The sequence below is a fragment of the Sinocyclocheilus anshuiensis genome, unplaced genomic scaffold, assembly GCF_001515605.1.
Source record: "Sinocyclocheilus anshuiensis isolate Anshui unplaced genomic scaffold, SAMN03320099.WGS_v1.1 scaffold870, whole genome shotgun sequence".
In the NCBI taxonomy this organism is placed as follows: domain Eukaryota; kingdom Metazoa; phylum Chordata; class Actinopteri; order Cypriniformes; family Cyprinidae; genus Sinocyclocheilus; species Sinocyclocheilus anshuiensis.
In genome coordinates this window covers 2,224,117-2,249,404 of record NW_015540842.1, presented here as the reverse complement: position 1 = coordinate 2,249,404, position 25,288 = coordinate 2,224,117, and the positions used below count along the sequence as shown (strand labels likewise).

The 25,288-nt window shown below is 37.6% G+C and overlaps 1 protein-coding gene across 1 annotated transcript in view; it reads left to right on the top strand.

The window, feature by feature from the left end:
• Positions 1-449: 449 nt before the first annotated feature.
• The window catches only part of dipk2ab (divergent protein kinase domain 2Ab), a 47,166-nt gene continuing 22,327 nt past the window's right edge, over positions 450-25,288 (top strand). Inside the window, exons 1-2 of the mRNA XM_016484886.1 lie at positions 450-821; positions 13,182-14,061. Of these exons, the coding sequence (XP_016340372.1) occupies positions 13,408-14,061 (654 nt within the window). The 5' untranslated portion in view covers positions 450-821; positions 13,182-13,407. The remainder of the gene's footprint in view (positions 822-13,181; positions 14,062-25,288) is intronic.

Genomic DNA, 25,288 nt, shown 5'->3' with positions numbered 1-25,288 from the left:
TTATTTATTTATTTAGTCATTTAGCAGACGATAGAATAGAAAGTGCTAGAGTTAGAGGGTCAAATAAAGGTGCAAACATGCGCCTCTTTTATTTAATGAATGCCATCCATATCCCTCAATACTTAATACAATACAAATATTTATTTATTTATTTCTGCACTTTATTATACATATTTATTATTTTATTTGCATATTTTTTTTTACGTTTTTGCGCTTTAGATTATATATATTTTTAAATGATTTTATTTATTTGGTCTCTAGAGCAAAGCTGTATTCACCCATCATGGAAAAAAACGAGGACAGTGTTGCGCGTAACGGGAGGCGGGAGCGGGCGCCATGACAACGGCCTCAAACCAATAACGTAAAGCGATGAAGGACGTCGTAAATACTGACTGCTCGGTGTTGGAAAGAGTCGGTCGCTGTGGATCGTTAGTGCTGGAGATCAGCAGCAGTGTGAGATCGCGCACGATCAAACTCTTGTTCTCGACAGATCGGGATGAGAACGAGAGTCCTGCTCCAGAAGTCTTGCACATATAAACGACTGATTCATATAAGAGATTGAGAATTAGAGGCTTGACCATTGTTTATGTCTCTGGCTAGGTTGCTTACTGACTGATCTCCTAATGGAAAGAGCGTCTGAGTTTGTCTTATGTGAGTATGTGAGCCGCTGAGCGTCTGGGATACAATGTTTCTCGTGTTTCTTTTTTCGGAGCGTCTCACGCGCTACAGAGTAACAGCAGCGCGAGCGTTCCAGCCTGGACAGTGATTCAGGGTAACCGAGCCAGAGACTCACTCCTGCAGGACTGACTGAAGAAACTCAGGTTTGTTGGCAGCTTTTTTGTTCTCTCTCTCTGTCCTGTTGAAACGTCTTTCGTCCAGTCAGTTCACGTTTCTTAGTCGCATAAACGCTGTTTCTAGACACAGTGTTTACTATCTATGGTCAGTTTATCGAAAACCTCGACATGTCTGGGAAAAGACTCGGGAATTTCTTTATTTATGATTATTGATTTGTCTCTTTTGTGAATGCAGAACCGTTCAATCTCAATAAAACATCAATACAACCAATAATAACATTTACCTTTTATTAATAACGAACGGCTGAAAAGTCATGAAAATTGGTCAAAAAGATTTGGGAGCCCGCATATCTAAAATGTTGTTTTGTTTTCTTGTTACAAAGAATGAAAATACGTTTCGTGAAATTAGATATATGTGTGAGAGGTATGTGTAAAACTCATTTCAAGTCTAATTGAGAAAACAAGTTAATGACAGACAAACTGGTGCATCATGTCTTGTTCTCATCTTGTATTCTGAAACAGCACAGCTCAGGAGATCATGAAGTAGGTTTCAGATTTCTTGGCACTGATCTGACACTTGAAATAACATGATATGATTCAGCTGCTGACCTCAGAGCAGTCTGCAAGATCTCTGGATTATAATGTGATTTACTAAGCATTAACACCCATACACTTATTGATCAAGCCAAGACTTTTTAGGTGTATGGCTAACTGTGTGTTTATCCTATTAAAAGGCACAAGACTGTGTAGATTTTAGGTGTTTTAGTTGCTGTAACTGGTTTTCATTTCTTTCACCTGCTCTAGTTAGTTTTAATTGGTCCTGCGGAGTGACAGATTCCTTTTTAAGAGTAGTCCTGCAAATGATATTAGGTTAATAAACAAGGCTGTCAAACAAAATACTGCATAAAAATGCCATTTAGCACATTACATCTTAGTTCATCTGGTTCATATTAGTATGTGATCGACTACCCAATTATTATTCTTTCCAAGAACACCATATGGTTTTATTTTAATAAAAAAAATAGACCTCGCAAATGTTATTGTTTGCCTCTTTGCCACCTCTGTCTACGGAGTTATGCTGTAACTTGATCGATCATTTGTCAGGACGCATAGTGTAAGTGAAAAAGCCACACCTGTATGATAAACCGCAGCTCACAACATCACTCACTATCAAGTGTTGACATTGTATTAAAGGGGTCATATGATGTTGCTAAAAAGAACATTATTTTGTGCATTTGGTGTAATGAAATGTTTATGCGGTTTAAGGTTCAAAAAACACATTATTTTTCACATACTGTACATTATTGTTTCTTCTCTATGCCCCGCCTTTCTGAAATGCGTCGATTTTTACAAAGCTCATCGTTCTGAAAAGCGAGGTGTGCTCTGATTGGCCAGCGATCTTGTGTGTTGTGATTGGCCGAATACCTCAAGCGTGTGAGGGAAATGTTACACACCTTACCATACTGTGATGCCATGTCCCGGAGCGACGAGACAAAAACATTAAAACACATTGTAAACGAGGCATTTGTTGCATCCAGTGGGGACATAATTACAGATTATAATGACATATACTGTCTTTTTACGCATTGCATGCATCGCGCCACACAAACATAAAACCATGTATGCGTTTGTGATCGGAGAAACGACAAACAACAAGCGCACAACAATCTTCCCACATTGTGACGTAGACATGTGGGGGCATGTTTAAACGAGGCGTTTTAGGAGGGCGTGGACCAGTCTTAACTTTTATAAAGAATATCTCTTTGGGTTTGAGACTTTAGTCTTTGCAACTTTAGGGATCTTATCTATTCACGGACAGCTTGTAACACTCCAAAGAGAAAGGAAAACTTGAAATCGCATCAAATGACCCCTTTAAGCATTATTTTTCAAGATATGCATCTTGCATAACCACCAATAGTATGAAAAACAAGACATCAAGCCTTTTCTGACAACTTTGCTTTTGTCAAGATAATTTATGCTATGTATACTATGAAGTTTTCATGCACCCTCCTAATGAAGTTAAGACATCATGTTGGCGGCTGACAGAAAGGCATCTGGTTGCATAGTAATTGTGAACACAAGGCGAACATTGTGTCGGATTTGACTGAAGCATTTGTTCGATTGTCTGTATACAATACACTCATTTGCCTAAATAACTTGCATACACTGGGATTTGTGTTATTTCTCTGGGAGTTGTTTCAAAATATCCAGATCGAAAGCTTTTAGAGAAGCTATAGATGCTTCGTAACCACATCATTGAGTTTAAGATTCAGGTGTCAACTTTGAATGGGAATGCGGTTAATCAGTAATTGTGTGTTAAGAGTGAGAGTGTTTTTATTTGTTAGTGTTTGAAAGAAAATTTGTTTCCATTCATCATTGTCTGCGCGGGTTGCTGGACTGAGGAGGCTCAGTTGTGAATGACTGTTTTTGTGATCAAACATTATTGACTCCAGCAGTCGATAACCTTGGCAACTGCAGTTCTTCACTCGTGCGCCTGCAGCTCAGCATGTGCAAAGCTAATGACAAGGCCATTGTGAAATGCTTAATGTAATGGGAATAAAGTTAACAAAATCCACTCAGTACAGTCTCAAACTTAGATTCAAAGTGTTAAGAATTAGGGGCCTGGCTGAAAAATTGTTATTATTATCTTTAGCCTTTTGGCGATATTCAATATATAGCTCTATCTAGCCTATGTGTTTGTTTTGAATTGGATTAAAAAAAGGTGATATTAATTTCCTCTTTAGCCAGAGGAACCATCATTTCAGCTAAACATCCATTGTTACCAAGGACATTCCAAATGTTTATAGTTGGCATGAAATTAAAATGTTCTAAATGCATGTTATTGATCTCATTGCAAATCATCCAGAGCAACTTCAGTCAAGATTTTTGAGTGTGAATCACTGAATACTTTTTTTTTTAATTGTTTCATTGCAGTAAACAATGTGAAACGGAGCCTACGATCACACCAGTGTGATTAGAACGTTCAGTGCGTCACGTGATCAACTGCTGAATTCAAATCTGCTTTCGCGCTTTTGGCATGGAACCAGAGACGGACGCTGAGCGCTTGTCATATTATCACAACTATTCAGACATTTAAATACACATAAGCATTAGCAAAATATACATTTAAAGTAGGGCTGCACAATATTGGAAAAAAACGTACATTGTGATATTTTGTTTTTCTGCGATATATATTGCGATATGAAAAAAAAAAAAAATCACCAGATGACTTGAATAGCTCTATTTGGAAAAACATAATCAATGATTGGGGTGACTATGTAGGTGGGTAAATCAGCATAGAAAATAAACAAATTACAAACATAAATATAATAGAATAAAGATACAAATGAAATTAACAGTGCTTTATTATATTTTTCAGGTAAGTCTAACAGTATTCAGGTATTTTTAAGTCAGGGCTAACAGTATTCAGGTACAGAAATTGAATAATCAAATGTAAAATATCACTGCATAGTCTTCACTGTATAAATTAAATCCAATAAATCTGTGTTAAAGCTACAAAAGTGATTTTTCTATATGTGTTTTGTTGTTTGATTAACATGACACAGAAAGCAACAAGAACAGTAAACTGATGTAATTGTTATCCTCTTTCTTTCTCAATTGTTTACCTTCACCTAAGACATAAGCAACTGTTTTTTTACAAGGATACTTACAGCGACATGCATTTTGACAGTTTCGCGCATGTGTCATTTCAGGCACAAATAGTAGCGGAAGTTCATGTCGTCTGCCATGGCTAAGCAACCGTGACCTGCGCTCTCCTCGACGACATGGAAGTTTCAACAAAGGAAATGGATTTCCAGCACTAAAAATTAGGGATGCTCCGATCGATCGGCCAGTTATTTAAAAATGCCGATAATCACATTTCATGACTCGATCGGTACTCACTATTTGGCCGATCTCACAAACTGATCGCAGTTTGATGACGTCAACGCCTGACCACGTACATGATGTAGTAGGGATACTCCGATCGATCGGCCGGAGATCGGTATCGGCCGATAATCACATTTTATGACTCGATCGGTACTCACAAACTTGGCGGATCTCACAAACCGATTTCAACTTGATGACGTCATTTTTAACAGCAGATTCAGTGACATTAGAGCTGATCTGCGCCTCACTGCACATGTCTGTGGCGCGTTACGTCTCCACGGGAACCAGAGCTGATTGCGGCCGCTCTAGTCAGTGCTTGTATTTATGCAGCCGCGGCATGTTTCTCTCTTTTGTGAGTTGGCGCAGCATGGAGGACAGGACAAAACCTCGTCTGAGCCGTATCGCTGATCGTGGGCTGCTTTTAAATGAACGTTTATTTATAAAACAAAATATCTTCTTTGGCCATATTAGCCTACTCAATAGCATTAACACAGGCTTTACTCCTTTCAAACTTTATCTGGAATGTCACCGTTTCTGTCACTGCAACTTCCCGATCAGGCGAATGAACACACACACACACGCACACGCGAAATCGTCTGCCTGATGAAAAAAATGTAGTTGATATCGGCATCATTTATGATTTATTTTATCCACCCGCGACCCACCCGCAAATAATCAGAATGCATTTTAAAGCGGGAGAAACACATTTATGATTTATTTTATCCACCCGCGACCCACCCGCAAATAATCAGAATGCATTTTAAAGCGGGAGAAACGGAGGTTTCCCCGGTAACAGCTGTACACAAAGCAGCGCTGAGCTCTGCTTTATCAGGCATATAACATGAAAGATTAAATGAAAATGACATAGAAAGACTATTTTCTAAAGATAGTCTTCCTTCAGAAATACAGTGATATAAAAACACCCGCGCCTCGTTTTTATTTTTAAATGTGCAGTACGTGCTCATGTTTATTCAACGAAGCCTTTTGGAAAATCGGTCAGTTTTGATATTGTGGCGAGTGCCACAAATAAATAAATGTATGGGAAACACATCCCACAGCACAACCACCTGAGCCCAACTTCAGTCTACTCATCACCTTAACTTTAACTGCGTTTGTAGCCAGCGCAATAGCCAGACTGATAAACAAACACAGACCGGAAGTTAACGATGAAACCTTCTATATAAAGCTTGAAGCATCAGAATCGGCGTCGGCCGATCACCATGACAAGAAATCGGTACTCAGTATCGGCTGCAAAAATCCTGATCGGAGCATCCCTACTAAAAATCGCTTGCAGTATCTCTGCTACTAAATTAATTTAAAAATGGATATCTCTGTACAGTTGTCGCGTCAGTTGTAGACGCGCTGTCTGTGTGTGAGCAAAGAAAACGTATAAATATAACGATCAGTATAGGCCTACTAAACATCGCACATCCTGCGATGTGACTATCGCAGATGTGCACATCACGATATCGATGCTGAAACTATATATCGTGCAGCCCTAATTTATAGTTTGTAAAATGCACACTGATGTATAGGGAAGCGGCAATAACGATCCTTACAAAAATTATTTGATGACATGTTTTATTGATATCATACACATAGTGTAGGTAACAATAAAGTTTACTAGGGCTGGGTAAAAAAAAATATCAATATCTCGATTTTAATCGATTCTCATTTTTACGAAACAATATCGATTCTTAAATCCAAAGAATCGATTATGCTAGTCTAGCCTGTTTTCAGTCAATGGATGGAACTTTGAAGCGCACCTCCCATCCAGTAAATCGCAATAAGCATTGTACATTGGTAATTTTATTATGAAACAAAGTCTCAGATTTCAATTTATGTCCATTGTATTGCAGTATTCAAACAATAAATGCCATTTTGGCACTGTTTAATGTGGAGTGACAGATCGCTGTAGCGCCAGTTCAACAGACGCGACAGCGCGAGGCGCACGTGAACTGATCTCCTCCACATTAATACTAGTTTCAGCACAAAGTAAACATGATTAAACATCCGAAGGTAAGTTAAAAGAAAGAGTACAACTTTACCATCCGTATCCTGTCTCATGTAATCGCTCAATCAGTGTTTCAGCCGCGCAAAAATGTCAATATAACCGCTTGTAAACAATTCATGTAACATCACATTTAGGCTACCTCAGAAAGCATATTTGGTGACCATAAACTCAATAGTAAGCCAGAAAAATAAACTGTAGAGCGGAGCATTTTGCTAAATATATGCACCATATTACATTCATTATAATTTTTTACCGTTCTTTAAAGTTTTATTTATGTTTGAATAAATCCGTTCAAGTTTTTATGACAGCCACTATTTAAATGTGTATATTTAAAAACACTAACTGAAGTAATTGTAACTTAATTATTATAAAAACTTAATTAAGTGCAATTTAAGCAGTTGCACAGCACAAATCAGTCAATTTTAACTTTCAATATTATAATGTAGGACCAACTGACTCTCCAGCATTAGTTGAGGGATTTTTTTTCCTTGAGAAAATTTGGCATGTACTGTACCTGATATGTATCCAAAATAATCAATATTGAGTCTAATCGAATCGCAAGCTTGTGAATGAGAATCAAATCGAATCGTGAAATTTGTGTCAAAACCCAGCCCTAAAGTTTACTCTATTCTTCTCCTTGTATTTCGGGAGGAGAGGATGAATTTACGTGTTTTAAATTGCACAGTGCGGATTCAGTGCGAATTAACATGGCGGCGCCTATCATTTGCTATAGATCAACTAACATGGTCATTATAAAGGTGTTTAAACTACCAAATGCATTTACTTACATGCATTTGAGAATCGGAATATCATATATTTCATAATATAATCAACACGTTTGTGAATATTTTGAATAAAATGGAAAAAAAAGCGACATATCACTCATTCACAGCTGTTGCGGCTGTGGTTTGTCACATGACAATCATGACCCATCACCATGGAAACAATAAGGCGATACATTCTAAAACAAGGTCGCCTAAAGAAAAACTCACGCTGGGGGAGTCTGCTGGAATAGTTTAAACTCGCGTGTGAAAAGGTTAAGTTATGTTTTCTCAAACTGTTTTAACACTAATGTTTTCTTGTCTCAACTTGCAAAACAAGGAAATATTCTGACACTAGTATGTAGGAAACTCATTCAACATGCAGTGGCATTTCAGTTTTGCATAATCTTATGTTTCTTTCCTGAGAATGAACCTAAGATATATTCGGGGAAAAAAAGTAGTTGGACAGGACTATATTTTAATCATTTGGAACTAAAGGGTTAGTTCACCCAAAAATGAACATTCTCATCCTCATGTCGTTCCAAACATGTAAGACTTTCATTCATCTTCGGAACAAAAATGAAGCTATTTGTTTATGAAATCCAAGAGCTTTCTGACCCTGCATAGTTCCAGGCCCAGGAAGGTAGTAAGGACAACCCTCTACGCACACCTTGGCAATATAATTGCCATTGGCTAGTACATTTTTTTGTTTACTCGCCAGACTAATATACTATTTTACACACACACACACCCACACATGTTTACTTAGCTATCTAAATGGGGACATTACATAGACTTCTATTGTTTTTATGCAGATAGTTATACACTTTTTAACCAAAACCCACCCCTACCCCTCACAGAAAACTCTGCATTTTTACAATTTTAAGCTGTTCGCGCATTAGCTCCGCCCACTGCCGAGAAACCGGCATATGTTCTGCTTGTTCTTAAAAGCTGAATAATTCTAAATGAACTAAATTTTGACAGGAAAATACAACAAAGAATATGGTTTACATGTAGCGCGTCGATTCAGCGTGGTATGCAAGACTCTCGCTTTCTCTCTTTGCATGTGTGAGAAACACAGCGCTATCAGTAAAGCGACGGCGAGTCGTTCGCCTTCACACTAGTTTACGGTACGTCAAATACAGGTGCGCTGCGTGCTACATACTGCGCATCCATTGAGTACATGACATGATCCATTGAGCGCATCCAAATAGTACAGATCGCTTGACGGAGAGCGAAACTCTCAAGCGCTCAGTCAGCGTGTTTATCGAGTGAAAATCTGTGTTGAACGCCTCTCACACACATACTGGCGTGTAAAATCTAAGAATTTATTAGCCAATGGCTAATGTTAGACATTATTTAGTCGCCCAGAGTAAGATTTAGTCGCATATGCGAGTGATTTACTCGCAATGTAGAGGGTTGAAGGACATTATTAATATAGTCCATGTGACATCAGTGGTTCAACTTTAATTTTATGAAGCTACGAGAATACTTTTTGTGCACAAAGGAAACGAAAATAACTTTATTCAACAATTTCTTCTCTTCCATGTAGGTCTTCGATGTGCATTCATGAGAGTACCACAATGCATGTGTGTGGTGCTGCTGACACAGGAGCCAGCGTTCTGAATCCAGTTCGTAGAATCCAGATGTGCTGTGCCTTATTTACAAGCAGAGGAATGCACACGCATGCATCACAGTACTGTCGTGAACGCGCGTCGAAGACTGATACGGAAATTGTTCAATAAAGTTATTATTTTTGTTTTGTGCACAAAAAGTATTCTCGTAACTACAGAAAATTAAGATTGAAGCACTGATGTCACATGGACTGTTTTAACGATGTCCTTAATACCTTTCTGGGCCTTGACCGAGGTAGTTCCGTTACTGTTTTTGCAGTGTCAGAAAGCTCTCGGATTTCATCAAATATATCTTAATATGTGTTCCGAAGATGAACAAAGGTCTTACAGGTTTGGAACAACATAAGTGTAAGTAATTAATGACAGAATTTCCATTTTTGGGTGAACCATCTCTTTTATTGGATTGTGAAAAAAGAGGGCATTCCATACCTTAATGGGTCCAGGTGGTTTCAAAGGAAGAATTTAAAAAGTAAGAGGGATTTGTGACATCAGCCACAAAAGTTAAAAATTATTACATTGTGATTCTGAAGATAAGGTTTTAATTTTATTTGGAATGGTATGCACTGATGAACCATTCACAATAAAACCAGTTATGTGAATTAAAGAAGTAAAGAGTCAATTATGTTTTTACACTGACTTCAAGGACCAAATAAATGCAATCATTTAAAATGTTGCATATACAGTATTGGGAGCAAAATCCAGTGCTGGCTCATTATCCCTTCTCCGTACTCAGAGTACCTCTTCAGCGCCAGTTTGTTCCTTTGTGTTGACTCTTCTAAGATAAGTGGCATTCGGTGGCCCTCGGGCCTGGGTTTCCTACTTTTCTTCACCGCCTGAACGGTGGGTGAGAGGGAGGAGATACTTTATGAGTAATGGAGAGGTAATTCAAACCAGAGGCCTGTGGGCAGAATGAGGTTGTTGGAAATGAAAACATTTCATCAGTAAATTTGTCTGTTTGTGAATAGGCTGATCTGTTTTTCTGCATCGTTTCTCAAACTGTATTTGTCTTGTACACCTCCATAGGCCTATTAGTAAGGCACAAAAGTAGCTTAATTAACACCAAACCCGAAACAAGTTAATTGTGATTCTAAATAATTTAGCATTGTAACCTACCTCTATTCAGTGTCTTTATATAGCATATATGCACAAATTGCACACAAAACTGCACAAACATTGATGGAGTTAGTGCAAAATTAACGAGAATGTAGGGCTGAGAAGCTGGACATCACTTTATACATCAAGAATTAATGGGATCGTGAAAAGTGTCCATTACATACATTTGGGATAACATGCAATGATTAAAGTAATGAAAGTGAAATAATTGTATTTATTGTATTTTTTTATTTTTAATTTTTATTTGAATTTGTAACTTCTGTTTTATGGATTGGCTGAGAAGCTGGACATCACTTTATACATCAAGAATTAATGGGATTGTGAAAAGTGTCCATTACATACATTTGGGATAACATGCAATGATTAAAGTAATGAAAGTGAAATAATTTGATTTATTGTATTTTTTTTATTTTTTATTTTTATTTGAATTTGTAACTTCTGTTTTATGGATTTAACAAAGCAAAATAAAAACACGTACCCATAGTTTGGGATTATTGTTCTAGTGTGTTAAAGGCTTTTAGTGGCCTTCAGCTTGAAATATGAGAAGCTTGTAATTTACCGGAGTGACTTAAACCATTTGGAAGGGCTTGTAAGGATGTTTGAGAAAAGTAAAATCTAATTCTGCTGTCATTTTCGGTTTGCGTGAGTCTTGATCTGAATCATACCCCCACAGGCTTATCCTACTGAAGTCTGAAATGAGCCCTATAAATGTCAAAGTGAAAGAATCAGCAGGAACCTTTGCAAAATGCTTTCGTTTTCCCCACCAAACCTTTCAACATGTCATTCATTTAAAAGAGGCCCCTGCGTCCTGAAATATTATGATTGAGTTGCTGTGACTGTGGGTGGACATGGACCTGACTGCTGGAGCGAGAACTCCTTAATCGGGTGCGATGTGAAGCAGGCAGCGTGTGCAGTGAAGCTTGTTTGCTTTCGCTTTGCCAATCTGTACTCAAACCAACGGCAGTGCATCACGTAGACCAAGGCTTTTCTTGACTGCCTCATTTTTCCTGAAGAGAAACGTGCACAGTTTATCTTTGTCTCTGCTCAGTGAGTGAAAAACCGGGATGTCATTCTGTTAAATGGCACGCAGAGATCATATCATATTCAGATGTTTTATGAACGTTCAGTAAATCTAGTCCTCTGTAATAGGCAGTATGCATGTTCTTCTTATCAAGATCTGTGTTAGCCCTCTTCCTTTTGCTGCATTCCAAATTAGTTATTTCCCAAGTGTTCAAACCTTAATTGCAATTATATTTATGTACTATAAATCAGTCTTTTCCTGTTATGTTTTGACCTCATTGGAGACAGTTATATCCAGCCAATGTTCTTACACATGGAACATACAAAACCATGTTACATGTCCAAAACACATGATTGTACTTTTCATTCATAACTGTGATGTAGTAAAGTCTATGGGCTTCAATATGTCCCACTCAGCACAGGAAAGAAAATTGTGCTTGTCAGATAATTTCATGGGATCTTTAAGCGTAATATATAGTATTTTGCTTAATTAAAATGTATCCTATTTTTAGGACCATTAAGATGTTTCACATCGGCAATAGAACTTTTGTATTGATTGGTGTTACATTAACTTTTAATGAGAATTGAATAAAAGTTGAAAATCTGGGCAGTGCAGATTTGTAGGGAAAATGTTCTTAATTGTCAGCTGTCAAAAAGCAGCTCTTAATGGTCCTAAAAATATTCCAAATATAATTTATTTGTCTATTTTTATTTTAATTTTTTTTATTTCGATGTGAAATATGACCAGGACATGGTTTAGTGTGATTTTCCATTTAACACCACTGTCGGATAAGGGCTTTGCAGGACTGATATGAGTTATAATTGCTGGTGTCGATTCTCTCTTCCACCCCCCAGCAACTCGGATCTTACTAGGTCAATTAAAATGCAAAGAAATTCGTCAACATGCTTGCTAATCACACTGACTCGTCTACTAATGAGCACAGCCCTCGAAAGCCATCACTTTTAATAGGCATGGTGTAATGAGCTTTAATTGAAAATGGCCCATTTGCATGGTAAGCGGCCATATAAAGATTTTGGTGCTACAGGTCTGATTTTCTGCATAGAAACTGTACTTGGGTTGTAATAGCCTGTTTTACCATAGTCTAAAATTGACTGAGCGTATTAGTACAGCAACACTTGCACGTGTCCACCTCATATGCCTTATTTGCATGACTGCTGATGTGCTTCATTTGTATCAGTGACACTCCTGCGTCAGCTACATTCACACGGTGCTCTGTACGGCGCTGTTTCACCTCCCCACATTACCTTAGTGACACCAGGCTTTTTCAAAGAGGAATCTTCAAAGAAAGATTAAAACTTACCAGGGCAACTCTGATCAAAGGTTAAACTACGCTCTGCACGACTCTTCTGGTAATACACAGAGGAGCGCATCCATTTGAAAGAAGAAAGAGTCTCACTTTATTTGCAGGTCACAGATCATTTGCTTTTGTTTTTGACAAGCAGTATGGTAAACTGTTTCCGTAACATACTTTGTTTCAGAGGTGCCGCATTTTTCTTAATGTTTGCTCATTTTTTAAAACACTCACTTTTGCCTCAGTTTTTTAAACTAATTTTCACTTTTTTTTATCCGTAGTTGTTAGGAGCTATTCTGAGGGAAATATGAGCCAGCACAGTCTGGTACAGAGTGTCTCGCCGTTTATTTGTCTGGCAGAAATCCATCTCGTTACAGTTCGGAAAGCAGTGCATTCGCTCAAATGACCTGAACATTTCCAATTTGTTAAACATTTCAAAACAACACACAATCTTGGTTTTGCTTAGAGGTTTATACCCTGGGAAAGAAAAAAAAAATCAGATTGGGAGAAATGGAAAGTAGCTGTTCAAATAGTGTGTAGTTGTCCGTAATAGGAAATTGGCATGCTCTTTGTTCCATGCTGTAGTGCTGGTAAAATGCAACTTAATATAATATGTTTGTTCTTTTTTGTGTGCTTCTTTGCAGGCCAGCTTTTATATGCATCAGCACTGTGCACTCCAGAGCAATGCAAGAATGTCTTAGCCCAGCGAGCACTTGCAAGGGGGGACTCTGCTAGTTTTTCCCCCTATGGGAACTCCAGGTGATGAGTCAGCACTAGTGATGGAGATCCATTGAGTCCTGTCCCTGACACTATTCATTGCCCTTTCCCCCTTTACCCTTTACCCCTGCCCTGCCTGGCTAGTGCACGAACATGCTGCGCTTCCTCCCACTCAAGCTTGGCCGTTTGTACCGGTGTCTGAAGCTTCTCTTTGTCATTGGGCTGTTTGTCATCCTGTTGATGAACACACACAACCTCTTCGCCTCTTTCCAAAAGAATGAACTCACCGACCGAAGGTTCATCAACCTCAACAAGTGCCCAGCCTGCTTTGGCACCAGTTGGTGTCGCAAGTTCATGAATGGACAAATATCCTTCGAGACATGGGGTCGCCTTCGCTTCCTGGATGTCTTCAATGTGAAAAACGTTTTCTTTGCCCAGTACGGGGAGCCTCGTGAGGGTACGCGGAGGATTGTACTCAAGCGTTTGGGCTCCAATCAAGAGCTTACTGATATTGACCAGAAGATCTGCAAGCGGGCAACGGGTCGACCTCGTTGCGATCTTATCCAGGCCATGTACAAGACTGAGTTTGCCCGACTTAATGGGGACGTCAGACTCCTAACCCCAGACGTTGTGGAAGGCTGGTCAGACCTTGTTCAATGTCCGTCCCAAAGACTGCTGGACAGAATAGTCAGGAGGTATGCTGAGACAAAGGACTCTGGAAGCTTCCTCCTCAAGAACCTTAAGGACACAGAAAGAATGCAGCTGCTGATGACCTTGGCTTTCAATCCAGAACCCTTAGTGCTTCAGGTAGGCTTTTTCATGTTGTCTACTTAACCCACCTCTCTCTGACAGACTCCCTGGGCCTGTAATATATCGTCTGGGTTATAAAAGCCAGATCATAACGTATGCTCTTGAATTGCCCTTGATAATTCCTCTAGTAGAATAGAACCTGTCAGTTTGGTGGGCTGCAAATAGGCAAAAAAATGCCGCTGTAAATTATAGGGTGTGCTACTTTCTCTGCCTCTCTGTTTCCATTCCTGGCTACGTAGTTTGCAAGCCACATTTCAATTCTCGAGTTTGAAGTCCTTCCCCTGTAATCTTGAAGGACCTCAATTGGGAAGTGTTTAATTGCAGCCTTATAGGCCAAAGCTGATGGATTTGTCTTGCCTTAATACATTTTAAAGATTTTTGAATTATTTAAATATTTAATTGTCATTATACGATTCTTAAACCGTGATTATCGCCTTAAGAGATTGAAGATATTGCAAAAGCTGCCTTACAGAATAGGCTGGTTTCCTATCAGTACAGTTATAATGTATCTCACAGACATACTGTTTTTGCCTTCACATCAGTGCATTTCTCCTGACATTCCATGCTACTTGCCATCTTGACATGGCAATGATAATAAGGGCCACTATCTGACAAATTTTCAATACTGATTTACAATTGGACGATCGATTTCAATTTCAATTGTCATTGACCGCAGCTGGTAAATGCCCAGAGCAACAAAAGAACACAAGCCCTTTCAAAACATTCGGTGTCTTACTGACTTCTAATCTATCACCAGGTCCTGACACCCTCTGGCATTTGCTAAACAAAGGGGAGATGAACCCAATCTATAAAATCTGATTAGCTGTGTGTGGTCCCTGTCATTCGGCACCCTCCTCTTTTGTCTCTCTATTTGTTTTTCACTCTCTGTTGCTTCTTCTGCAGTGGCTCTCTTTCTGCCATCCAGAAAAAGTTTGTAATGCCATTACATATCAGTTCAAAGCACACTGTGATTTATTATCCAATCCTCCGGTCCACTTCCAGGACCTCTTCTCCTTCCGTCTATCTGTGATTCCGCCCATCATTATTCTCTTTGAGCTGTTCCTGCATGTTTTCCAGTGCTCATAAATAGTTAATTCTGTGCTGAACTTGTGAACCATTGGCATGGGAAATCCCTTCCCCCCCTGGCAGTACTCTGGATAACCTGAACTCTCAGAGTACCAGAGGAGCTTCCGGGAGACCCTGAAGGGTGGTTTAGTGCCTTTGGCTGTTCCTTACACACACAAAAAAAAACGCTGTAATATTTTAGGAACAGAAGGAAATGAGTGGTTGTGCACCAACTCATAAATAATTGATGGCATCTATGCTTAGTGTATACCAATTCAGGGAAGATGCTCTTGTAGATTTATAAGGCTAGACTGTCATTGTTGTGAACTTTGCGATGCTAGAAACTACTGCGGTGGTACAGTGATGGTATCAGATCATAATTATCATATATTTAATTGTTCATACATATAAGTTTGAGGAAGCTTCTTTAAAATAGTTTGGCAACCCACAATTTCAAAGTTGCTAAACTACAGGAAATCCACTCCTAAAAAAGTACTTTAATTCTTTAAACGCTGCTAATGAAAAGGAACTACTACATTGAAACTATTTATTTGAGCAATATTTCGATGTATTTACCTTCAGTTAGTGTGCCGGCATTAAACAGAGAAGTGTTCACTACATACAATTAATAAAATTAGAAACTAGTCCCTGGGACTTCACAGACCTGCGTACTGTATGATAAAAAATATAGTTTATGAGAGTGTTTGATTATTACCTCACTTGGCTGTAAAGCTTGATTAAATGCAATTTATAAACAAACATCAATGTGAATTGTTGTTGTGCTGCATTGCTAATTTTAATAATAAGTTCCTTGGTAATAGGAAAGCTACAGTACAGAAGTTATTTTAAGCAGCCAAGCTATTGCCATGTTTCTAAGAAATTTAGTTGCATACCTTCACTGTGCATGCATAGTAGTATTTACTGTATGTGTACTTCTAAGGTACTTTGAAGAATACCGCAAAATTAGTATCCTTCCAATCCAAAAAAAATATTAAGGCCTTTTCACACTGAACACGAAATTTGGCGCGAATGTTCTGCGCGATGACACTTTTAAATCGAAACAATAGATCCCTCTGGGGCTATTCACACCAGGCACGATCATTCGCGGCGCGCAAAAGTGAGGATTTTTTTTTTCCGTCCTGTGCCGATTTTTTTCCCGCGACTAAACAGGACGTCCAATCAGATTTGAACTTAGATCACGTGCCCGGAGCAGCTGCTGTTGCACAAAATGGCTAGAGTGGTGGCGCTGTTTCGAAAATCAGTGTAAACAAACAAACACCGAAGAAGAGTGTCCCACGAGAGAAGAGAGTGGATGCTGAGTTCTTGTTGGTATCTGAGGACAGATTTATTCTCACATTCTTAATATAATTTATATTAATTCTCCACTGAATCATGTGATCTGGAGAGCACTGTCCATTTTCTTCCACGTGCGTGAATATAACAAAGAGTGAAAAATTGAAGGGGGTCTGAATACTTTCCGTACCCACTGTATATGAGTCTCGGCATGTTCACTCTCTTGATCTCCCGAATTAAAATATCCTGTAAAAAAATCGAGTGAAACGTTTTTCTACTCATGAAATATGAAAGCAAATAGACATGATTATGATGATATATTTTCTGTATGTGTTTTGTATGCAGCTCATGGTATTTTTTATAGCAATAAAGGATGTTTAATGACAAATATTAGCAGTGTAGCGTTATTCAACATACAAAGAGTGCATGTGTCTGCTTATTATAGAATCAAAATCAACTATAGATCACAATTGAAAGTTATTACAAGCACTCGATGATGGTTTAAAGTGGGTAAGCAAATACATGAATAATTACGTTTTCAAGTGTAGCTTGATGCTAATTGTACTTCTAATTATATTTTAGGATGCATTCTTCTAAGCATTATAGATAGTTTGTGTTTCTGGTGTAGAACCAAACTTTGTTTATCTTAATGTAATGCTGTATATTGAGCAGCGGACGATGTTAAATCCATATATGAGATACATATCTGAGGAAAAATGCATTGTTGGTCGGCGCCACCTAGCGTGTAGGCGTGAATTAGCAGAAGGCAAACAATAATTTCGCGCTCTGTGTGAAATCGCCATTTGTCAGTGATTCGCCTCGCTTTTTCGCATCGCGCTCAGTGTGAAACGCCCTTTATACTGCTTTCTGATACTACTTTCTTTATGTTGTGCATATTTTTGTACTGTAATTAAGCTATCCATAATCACCTCATTTTCTGAGAATGAATTCAAGCAGAACTAGTTTTTCTTTCACAAAACTTCTCACTCCCACTTCTTTTACTCTGTACTTTTTGTAAAATACCATGATGCCATTCACCGCTGCTTCAGTTTCCATTCTATTGTGAGGTTTCTGGCAGGAAAGCGGTTCTTCCTCTCAGCTGTGTGAGAAAACCGGCCTGTTTTTGTCAGTGGAAACCAATCCTCAGAGCAGTTGTAAGGTTGGCCCACAACATGCTCCCCTTTTCTGTCCACTGAATTCACTGTGCTGCAAGTCACATGGAAAGCAATTCGTCCCAAAGGAATAAATATTTTTAGAAAGCAATATGATGGCCAGAAATAATGAATCGCGTGTGATATGAAAGGCCTTTGTTTTAAAAGGCCCACAATCCTGCCATGAAATTCTGAAGCCAACCGTTGTGTTTATATTACACTATTCATATAAACCGTAAAATTTTCCTCTTTCAAGCAGCCAGGTTTCAACCATTAAATCAGCATTATGCTTTGTTCTCTGCTGATTTCTTGAGTAGGTTGAGAAGATTCTGTGACCCACATTCTTTGCAGAGATGGTTATTAATTCACACTTTCATGAGCCGACATTGCCTGCATTTTATCTTTTGTCTGCGAATCTGTGATGCATGAGGTCATTGTTCGATAGATGTAGAGGCTGGTTTAGGTGATCTTGCTCAAATTTAGCCAGGAGCACGGTACTTTGTTAACAGCCCCCGCGTTAGCATAGGCTCTGCCTGCTCAGCCAGCTTGACAACAGGACATGACAGGCCTGTGGGGTTAACGCAGTCAAGGGTGCAGTGCTTGCCTCCAGAATGGTTGCTTGTCGAGACGCTCCTCCCTGCACCTGACATAGTTTGTGTTTTCAGCTGGAGAACAAAAAGGCAAAACGGTACATCTGAAATCTCCCCCTGGATTGTGGAGTCAAATGAGGGCGGGGTTTTGATAAAGTAAAATAAAAACGGCATTAAAGGGATTTGAACACAGCCAGTCAATTGCTAATTAGCAGATAATGTGTAAGCCACTGCATTTGCACATTGTTTGCTGAATGTGTAGTGTAGACCACAACAGTTGGGTAATAATTCCATTCAGATTCATGGAGAAGTTCGTTTTTAAACACTGATATATGTATGTGTCTGTGTAAGCTGCAAGTCTTAGCTACAGGTTTTTTTTTTTATTACGAGTTTTTGCAGGCTAGGTAGGTTGTTTAATTTAAACACTGTGAATAAGATTTACATTTACACGAGGAGCAAAATTGCATTCGATATTAAGACTTATTTTTAGAAAATATATCTTGCATTGAGTTTATTTTCTTACCCCTTTAGCAAAGACTAAATTTAGTGAACAACAACAACAAAACTACTGTAACTGCTTTATTTTCCTCTCCTGTTGAGGTAATTCAGTAAAAAGACAACCAAGACCGGGTCAAGAGCATCATGTGCAGAGAGCATCATGTGTGCTGCTTTATGGGATGAGTCAGATTTCATAAGCACACAGTCTTGTACTTTAATAATTTCTGAATACTTTTTTTTTTTGCTTCTAAATGTTGATTTTTCAAGTTTAGTGGCTGTTTTGGTTCAAGGATGATGCCCTTGCAGAAAATGAATGCCAAGTTCTTTTTCTGCTCTGGTGGTCACTGGTGCCTCCCACACTTTTGCAATCCTGTCGGCTAATAAAACTCGCACGTTCTAAATGGAGATGTAGTCTGTCTAGTGTATGGTGGTCCAACTGCACAACAAGAAACAGACATCTGCTCACCACCTCAGCCATTTTGCAAGTGTATCTCACTGGTGTTTCATAACTTGACCTATTCAAATTTCAAGAAAAAAAAAATTAACTTGTTTTACATAATTTTATTTAGTACCGCTAAGAGGGTTTTTGCTTAAGTGCACACATATTGGTTGACTCTGTGGGACATAATCTATTTCTGACATTCAGGCTCATCTTAACAATTTTAGGGGAGGAAAAAAAAATAAATTGGAAAATGTTCTTTGTGGGCAGGATCTGTCTATTTATTGTAGCCACATGAAACAGAATCACATTACACGTACACAAGTTTATTTTTAATTTGCCTGAAATTTGCTTAATTTTATAATAATATTTCTCTTAACTCTGTCTGCTGTCTTGGATGAAGTTTGTCACAATTTTTAGTGTGCACTATACAAAACACAAAACTTGTGTCTGAAATTAGGGTGACCATACGTCCTCCTTTCCCTGGATATTCTTTTTGGACCTAAAAAAATGCATCCGTCCCAAAATCGCCCAAAATGTCCGGGATTTGGCTGTTTTCTTACATGTTGCTTCTGCAACATGTGTTTCGCTCCCGCGATTTTCGTGTCTACTCTTTTAAACATTCTAATATAATTTTGCCGCATCAGGGAGCCACTCTCAGTATGCGGAGTATTTAAATCTCTTTTGAATGAGCGTTCACTATTGATTTCGCAATCACACGCACTCTGTGTAAAGGGAGCACATCTCACAAGATCAGATATTTGTCAATGAGTTCAGGATCTGTTGAGCAGCAAATACTCCAGCATGGTCTTGTCAGTCATCTATCCTTATTCTTGACTAGAGATCAGTCAAATCTGACTCCGACAGCTCTTCTTGGATGCAGGGTTGCCAAGTCCACGTTTTTTCCACAGAATTGGGCTACTTTTAAACTGTTGCCATGGGTTGATTTTCCCAAGTGGGGTTAAAGGTTGCATAAAGTGCATAAATTACATTTAACTGAAATGCTTGTATTGAGACATTTTGCATTCTACCTATGATAAAAACTTTTATGGACTTTTACATTAACTGTTCCCTCCTGGTGGAATGACCTGCCCAACTCAATCTAAGCAGCTGAGTCCTTAATCATTTTCAGGAAACGGCTGAAAACACATCTATTTCACCTTCATTTGACCCTCTAACTCTAGCACTCTCTATTATAATGCTAATTCTAATTTTATATGCTTGTTATTTTTATTAAAGAAATTTGACCCTCTAACAGTTGCACTCTATATTCTATTTCTATTCTACTTGTTTTATTTAAAAAGAGAAAAAGAGCCTTTAACACTAGCATTCTCTATTCTTTCTCTGTTCTTTCTAATTATTTTATTTTGATTTATTATAAATAATGACCTTCTAACACAAGCATTATCTATTATTTTTCTGTTCTATTTACTTGTTTTATTTTTATTTAAAAATTACCCTCTAACACTAGCATTCCCTGTTCTTTTTTTCTATTCTATCTACTTGTTTTCTTTTATAAAAACAAAACAAGCAAACAAACACAAAAAAACCCTTGCTACGTATACTTTTAGGCACCCCTCCCCCCCACTGTCCTCTTTTTGGAAAACTAAAATATGGTCACCCTACTGAAGTGCTACACGTGATGCAACTGCCACCTAGTATACTCATTACTGTAATATAGAATTGAAAATAATCCATTCCAGACAAAAAGCATAAATTAAAGGAAGTACAGTAAATACTAAATCTATTTTTGTTAACTGTTCATTGTTTGCCATTATATTAATATATTAATAATCAGTGTTATTACAGTATAATATTAAAGTGTAGTTCGAGAAAGATAAATATCTCTGTGAAAGAAAAAAAAATGCAGATTGTGTTTTATATCTTAAAGCGATAGTTCACTCAAAAAAAGAAAATTCTAGCATAATTTACTTTGATATTTTGAAGAATGTTGGTGACCAAACAGATGGTAGCTGTTGACTTCTATTTTATTTTATTTATTTATTTATTTATCCATCCCAATCTGTATGGAAGTCAGTGACTATACCGTCTGGTTACCAATATTACTGTTTGGTTATTCTTCAAAATATCATCTTTTGTGTTCAACAACTGAAAGAAATTCATACAGGTTTTGATGGTGAGTAAATGATGACAGAATTTATTTATTTTTATTTTTTTTGGATGAACTATGCTTTTAAAGAAATTAGTTGCCTGTGCTTGTTCAAAAATAGACCAGTAGACTGAGTATACAGAGCAAAACCTTCAGCACTTTATCTCTCCTTCACTTCACTCGTTCTTGTCCTCAGCTGGTGGATTGGTGGTCTGTAATCTGGGATGGGATGCAGAGAGGGAGATTTTGGGGGAAGGGGTGGAGAGAAGTCTGCCAAGTTGTAGAATAAGCAGAGCACCCAGCAGGGACAAGTTCTCTGTAGACTGACTCTGTTTTAAAATTTAATGGCCAAGCAAAATGCCAGACGGGGCTGTTCTGCTTCCACGCCTGCGTGGCGGACCGCAGGTCAACGACGGGGTTTGAGGGAAAAGGGCAGTCATTTAATGTGAAGAACAAAACAACTTGTGTTTAGTTCTTCCTCAACAGCCCTTTAAATTGGCTTATCAGACTGTGTAATATGTTTCAAAGCCGGTGAGAGGATATTTTCATCCACATTGCTTTTTTTTTTTTTTTTTTTTTCTCTTTCTCTCTCGCATTTACTGTAGCATTTCGTCACTCACTCTTCATCTGAATCTGTTCTAGATGCTTGTCCTAACATGTTTGTTACAGATCCCAGGGATTGACGACTGGAGAAAATGCAGAGAATTTCACCACACCCTGGCAGAGCGTTTTACATGAGAAAGGCGGTTAGTGACGGTTACACGTAGGGCTGGGTTTTGACACAAATTTCAGGCCGTGTGTGTGAATATGGTACCTGAGTTTAATTTGGTTTGATTCGGTTTGTAAGGTTACCTTGTAGGGCTGTTTTTTGACACAAATTTCACGATTCGATTCGATTCTCATTCACAAGCTTTCGATTCGATTCAATATCGATTATTTTGGATATATATCCGGTACAGTACATGCCAAGTTTTCTTAAGGAAAAAAAATCTCAACTAATGCTGTAAAATATTCATGAGAGTCAGTTGGTACTACATTAGTATAATATTGAAGGCTAAAATTGACTGATTTGTTCAAATTACACTTAATAAAGTTTTTAAAATAATAACGTTACAATTACATAATAGCATTTCTACTTCAATTCGTTTTTTTGAATATATAAACATAATGGTGGCTGTCATAAAAACTTGATGGACTTTGCGCGGAGGAAACACTGATTGAGTGATTACATGAGACAGGATACGGATTGTAAAGTTGTACTCTTTCTTTTAACTTGCCTTCGGATGTTTAGTCATGATTATTTTGTGCTGAAACTGGTATTAATGTGGAGGAGATGAGCATTCACGTGTGCCTCGCACAGCGATCTGTCACTCCACATTAAACAGTGCCAAAAACGGCATTTATTGTTTGAATACTGCAATACAACGGAGATAATTTGAAATATTAGACTTTGTTTCATATTAAAAGTACCAAAGCACAATGCTTATTGTGATTTATTGGATGGGCGGTGCCCTTCAATGTTCCGTCCATTAACTGAAAACAGGCTAGACTAATCGATTCTTGGGATTTAACAATCGATATTGTTCTGTAAAATTGACAATCGATTAATATCGAGATATCGATATTTTTTTACCCAGCCCTAGTTACTACCCTAGTTAATTACTGTTGTCTGTAATGAGAATGTTTAGGGCCGCAGTTAACATCTATTTGGGTAAACGCACACATCTGGATGCCGAGGTAACAGAATCCCTCATTCTAAAACTCACCTCCCACCCTATGCCAGACTGGAAGATGCTGTAAACTGCACTTCTGCTGGAATGTTTCTTCATTGATGGCCATTGGAAGTAATTGTGTATACACTGAAAAAAATAACAATTAAGATTTACTTAGTTTTAACTGACAAGACTGGACTGGAATTAACTATAAGTTGAATACCATCATAAAGAAGCGTAAAAACACTTTTACTAACACTTTCTATTCACACTTCAAAATTAGTCCTATAAAACAGAATCGCTGATGGCAACAGGTGCTTTAGGGTTAGGTAGTATGTTAGCTTAGCATAGCGACAAAACATGACAATTAATGAGATTACTACAAAGTTATTGCCCTAAACTCTCTATTACATCAGTCGAGTGTTTGAAAGAGCAGAAACTAGCGTTATGCTAAGCTATGCGATTGTTTTATTTAGTTACGATGTTAGCTAGCTAGCAGTTACAACGTTAAATAATTTCTAGTAATTTCCAATTGTGCTCAAGTTTTTACGTGAAAAACAGCTTTGTGAATCTCTGAACAATTGAAAACATTTTCGCTGAAATATCACTCACTGTGACCGCAGGCAAGTTAACTTTAATGAGGTTATGTGATTAATATGAACGTCAATGTACAGTATAATGAGTCAAGCAAACAAGAATCAAACTATCGAAATGCACACGGACCAAAGTATTACAAATCAGATGCTCTAATATCAAGTACAACTTACTCACTATTATTAAGTAAAATCTACTTACTAAACTTAACATTCATGAATAAATTAAATTTAATTGCACCCTAATTAAGTAAATATTACGTAATTATATTTAATTTAAAAGTGTTTATTTAAAGTAATTAAGTAAAGTGTATTTATTATTTTATAGACAGGAGCCTTGCATTTATACAAATATTAAGTAAATCCTACTATTATTTACTGAAGTAAATAAGTAGATTTTATTATTTGTTTTGATCGAGATGTCCCATTTGCTTAGTTTTATGAATATATATTACGAACTTTTAGATTAAAATTTACTCAATATTTCTAGATTTATGTGCAATGACTATAAAACATAAATATTACAAGTAAATATTAATAAGAGTTACTCTTCTCACGGAGTTAATTAATTACATTAATTAAATGTGCATCTCCTCCGTGACAAGCCCAACCGTCCCTCTGATTCAAAGCGTGGGTCCAAACACGCATGCGCGGATTCAAGCGCGCTGAACTTTTAGATTAAAATTTACTCAATATTTCTAGATTTATGTGCAATGACTATAAAACATAAATATTACAAGTAAATATTAATAAGAGTTACTCTTCTCACGGAGTTAATTAATTACATGAATTAAATGTGTACATTTTACTTAGAAAATTGTTGTTCTCCTTGATTTTTAATATTACAAGTAGAATTTATGATGATTAATTTAATATATTTTACAACACCACAACAATTTTTTTTTCAGTGTACATGTTCTTCAAGCAACATAAATGCCATTAAACTTCCATTATGTTATAGTGGATGTTTTACCAGTTCCCTTTTTTTTCATCAGATAATCACCTAATGTCTTTTTCCTGTGGCTCTAAAGCAATATTTGGCTCAAAAACAAATTTTTCAAGAACTGAATACCTATGACAGATTTTGACTTGGGGATCTGGCAGTATTTAAAATTATTACAATTCTGACTGATACTAACAAACCAATATAAAAATGCCATATAATAATAATAAAAATAATAATAGGTAAAACTCTAATGTTGGCCAATTTATATACATTATGATCAGTGTTGGGGAGTAACTAGTTACATGTAACGGCGTTACGTAATTTAATTACAAAATAAATGTAACTGTAATCAGTTACAGTTACTAAGAAAAAATGTGTAATTAAATTACAGTTACTTATGAAAATGTTAACGATTACAAAGGGGATTACAGTTGAATATTTCCACACATCCACACACAGATTTAATTGATTTATTTCCCAAATTGCACTGACTACTCTAGAGACATACGGCCCTATAATTTCCGCGATGCGGAAAACACAGACTGGTTTATATAATCCAGTCATAAAAACGGAATTCCTATAGCCTAACGCGGACGGAATATGCCACATTTTGGACGAATAAATCAAACGTACAGTTGAATCAAAGCGCGATATGGACTAGTGTCTGTGAATATTAAGCCGCAAAAAGACAATATATGAATCCTGCACGTTCTGTGTGTCTGGAAATCAGGCGCAGACTGGCCATCGGGAGAACCGGGACTATTCCCGCCCCGGTGGCCTGGCAGCCGATTTGGCCCGCTATTTTAATATTGTTATTGTATAATTGC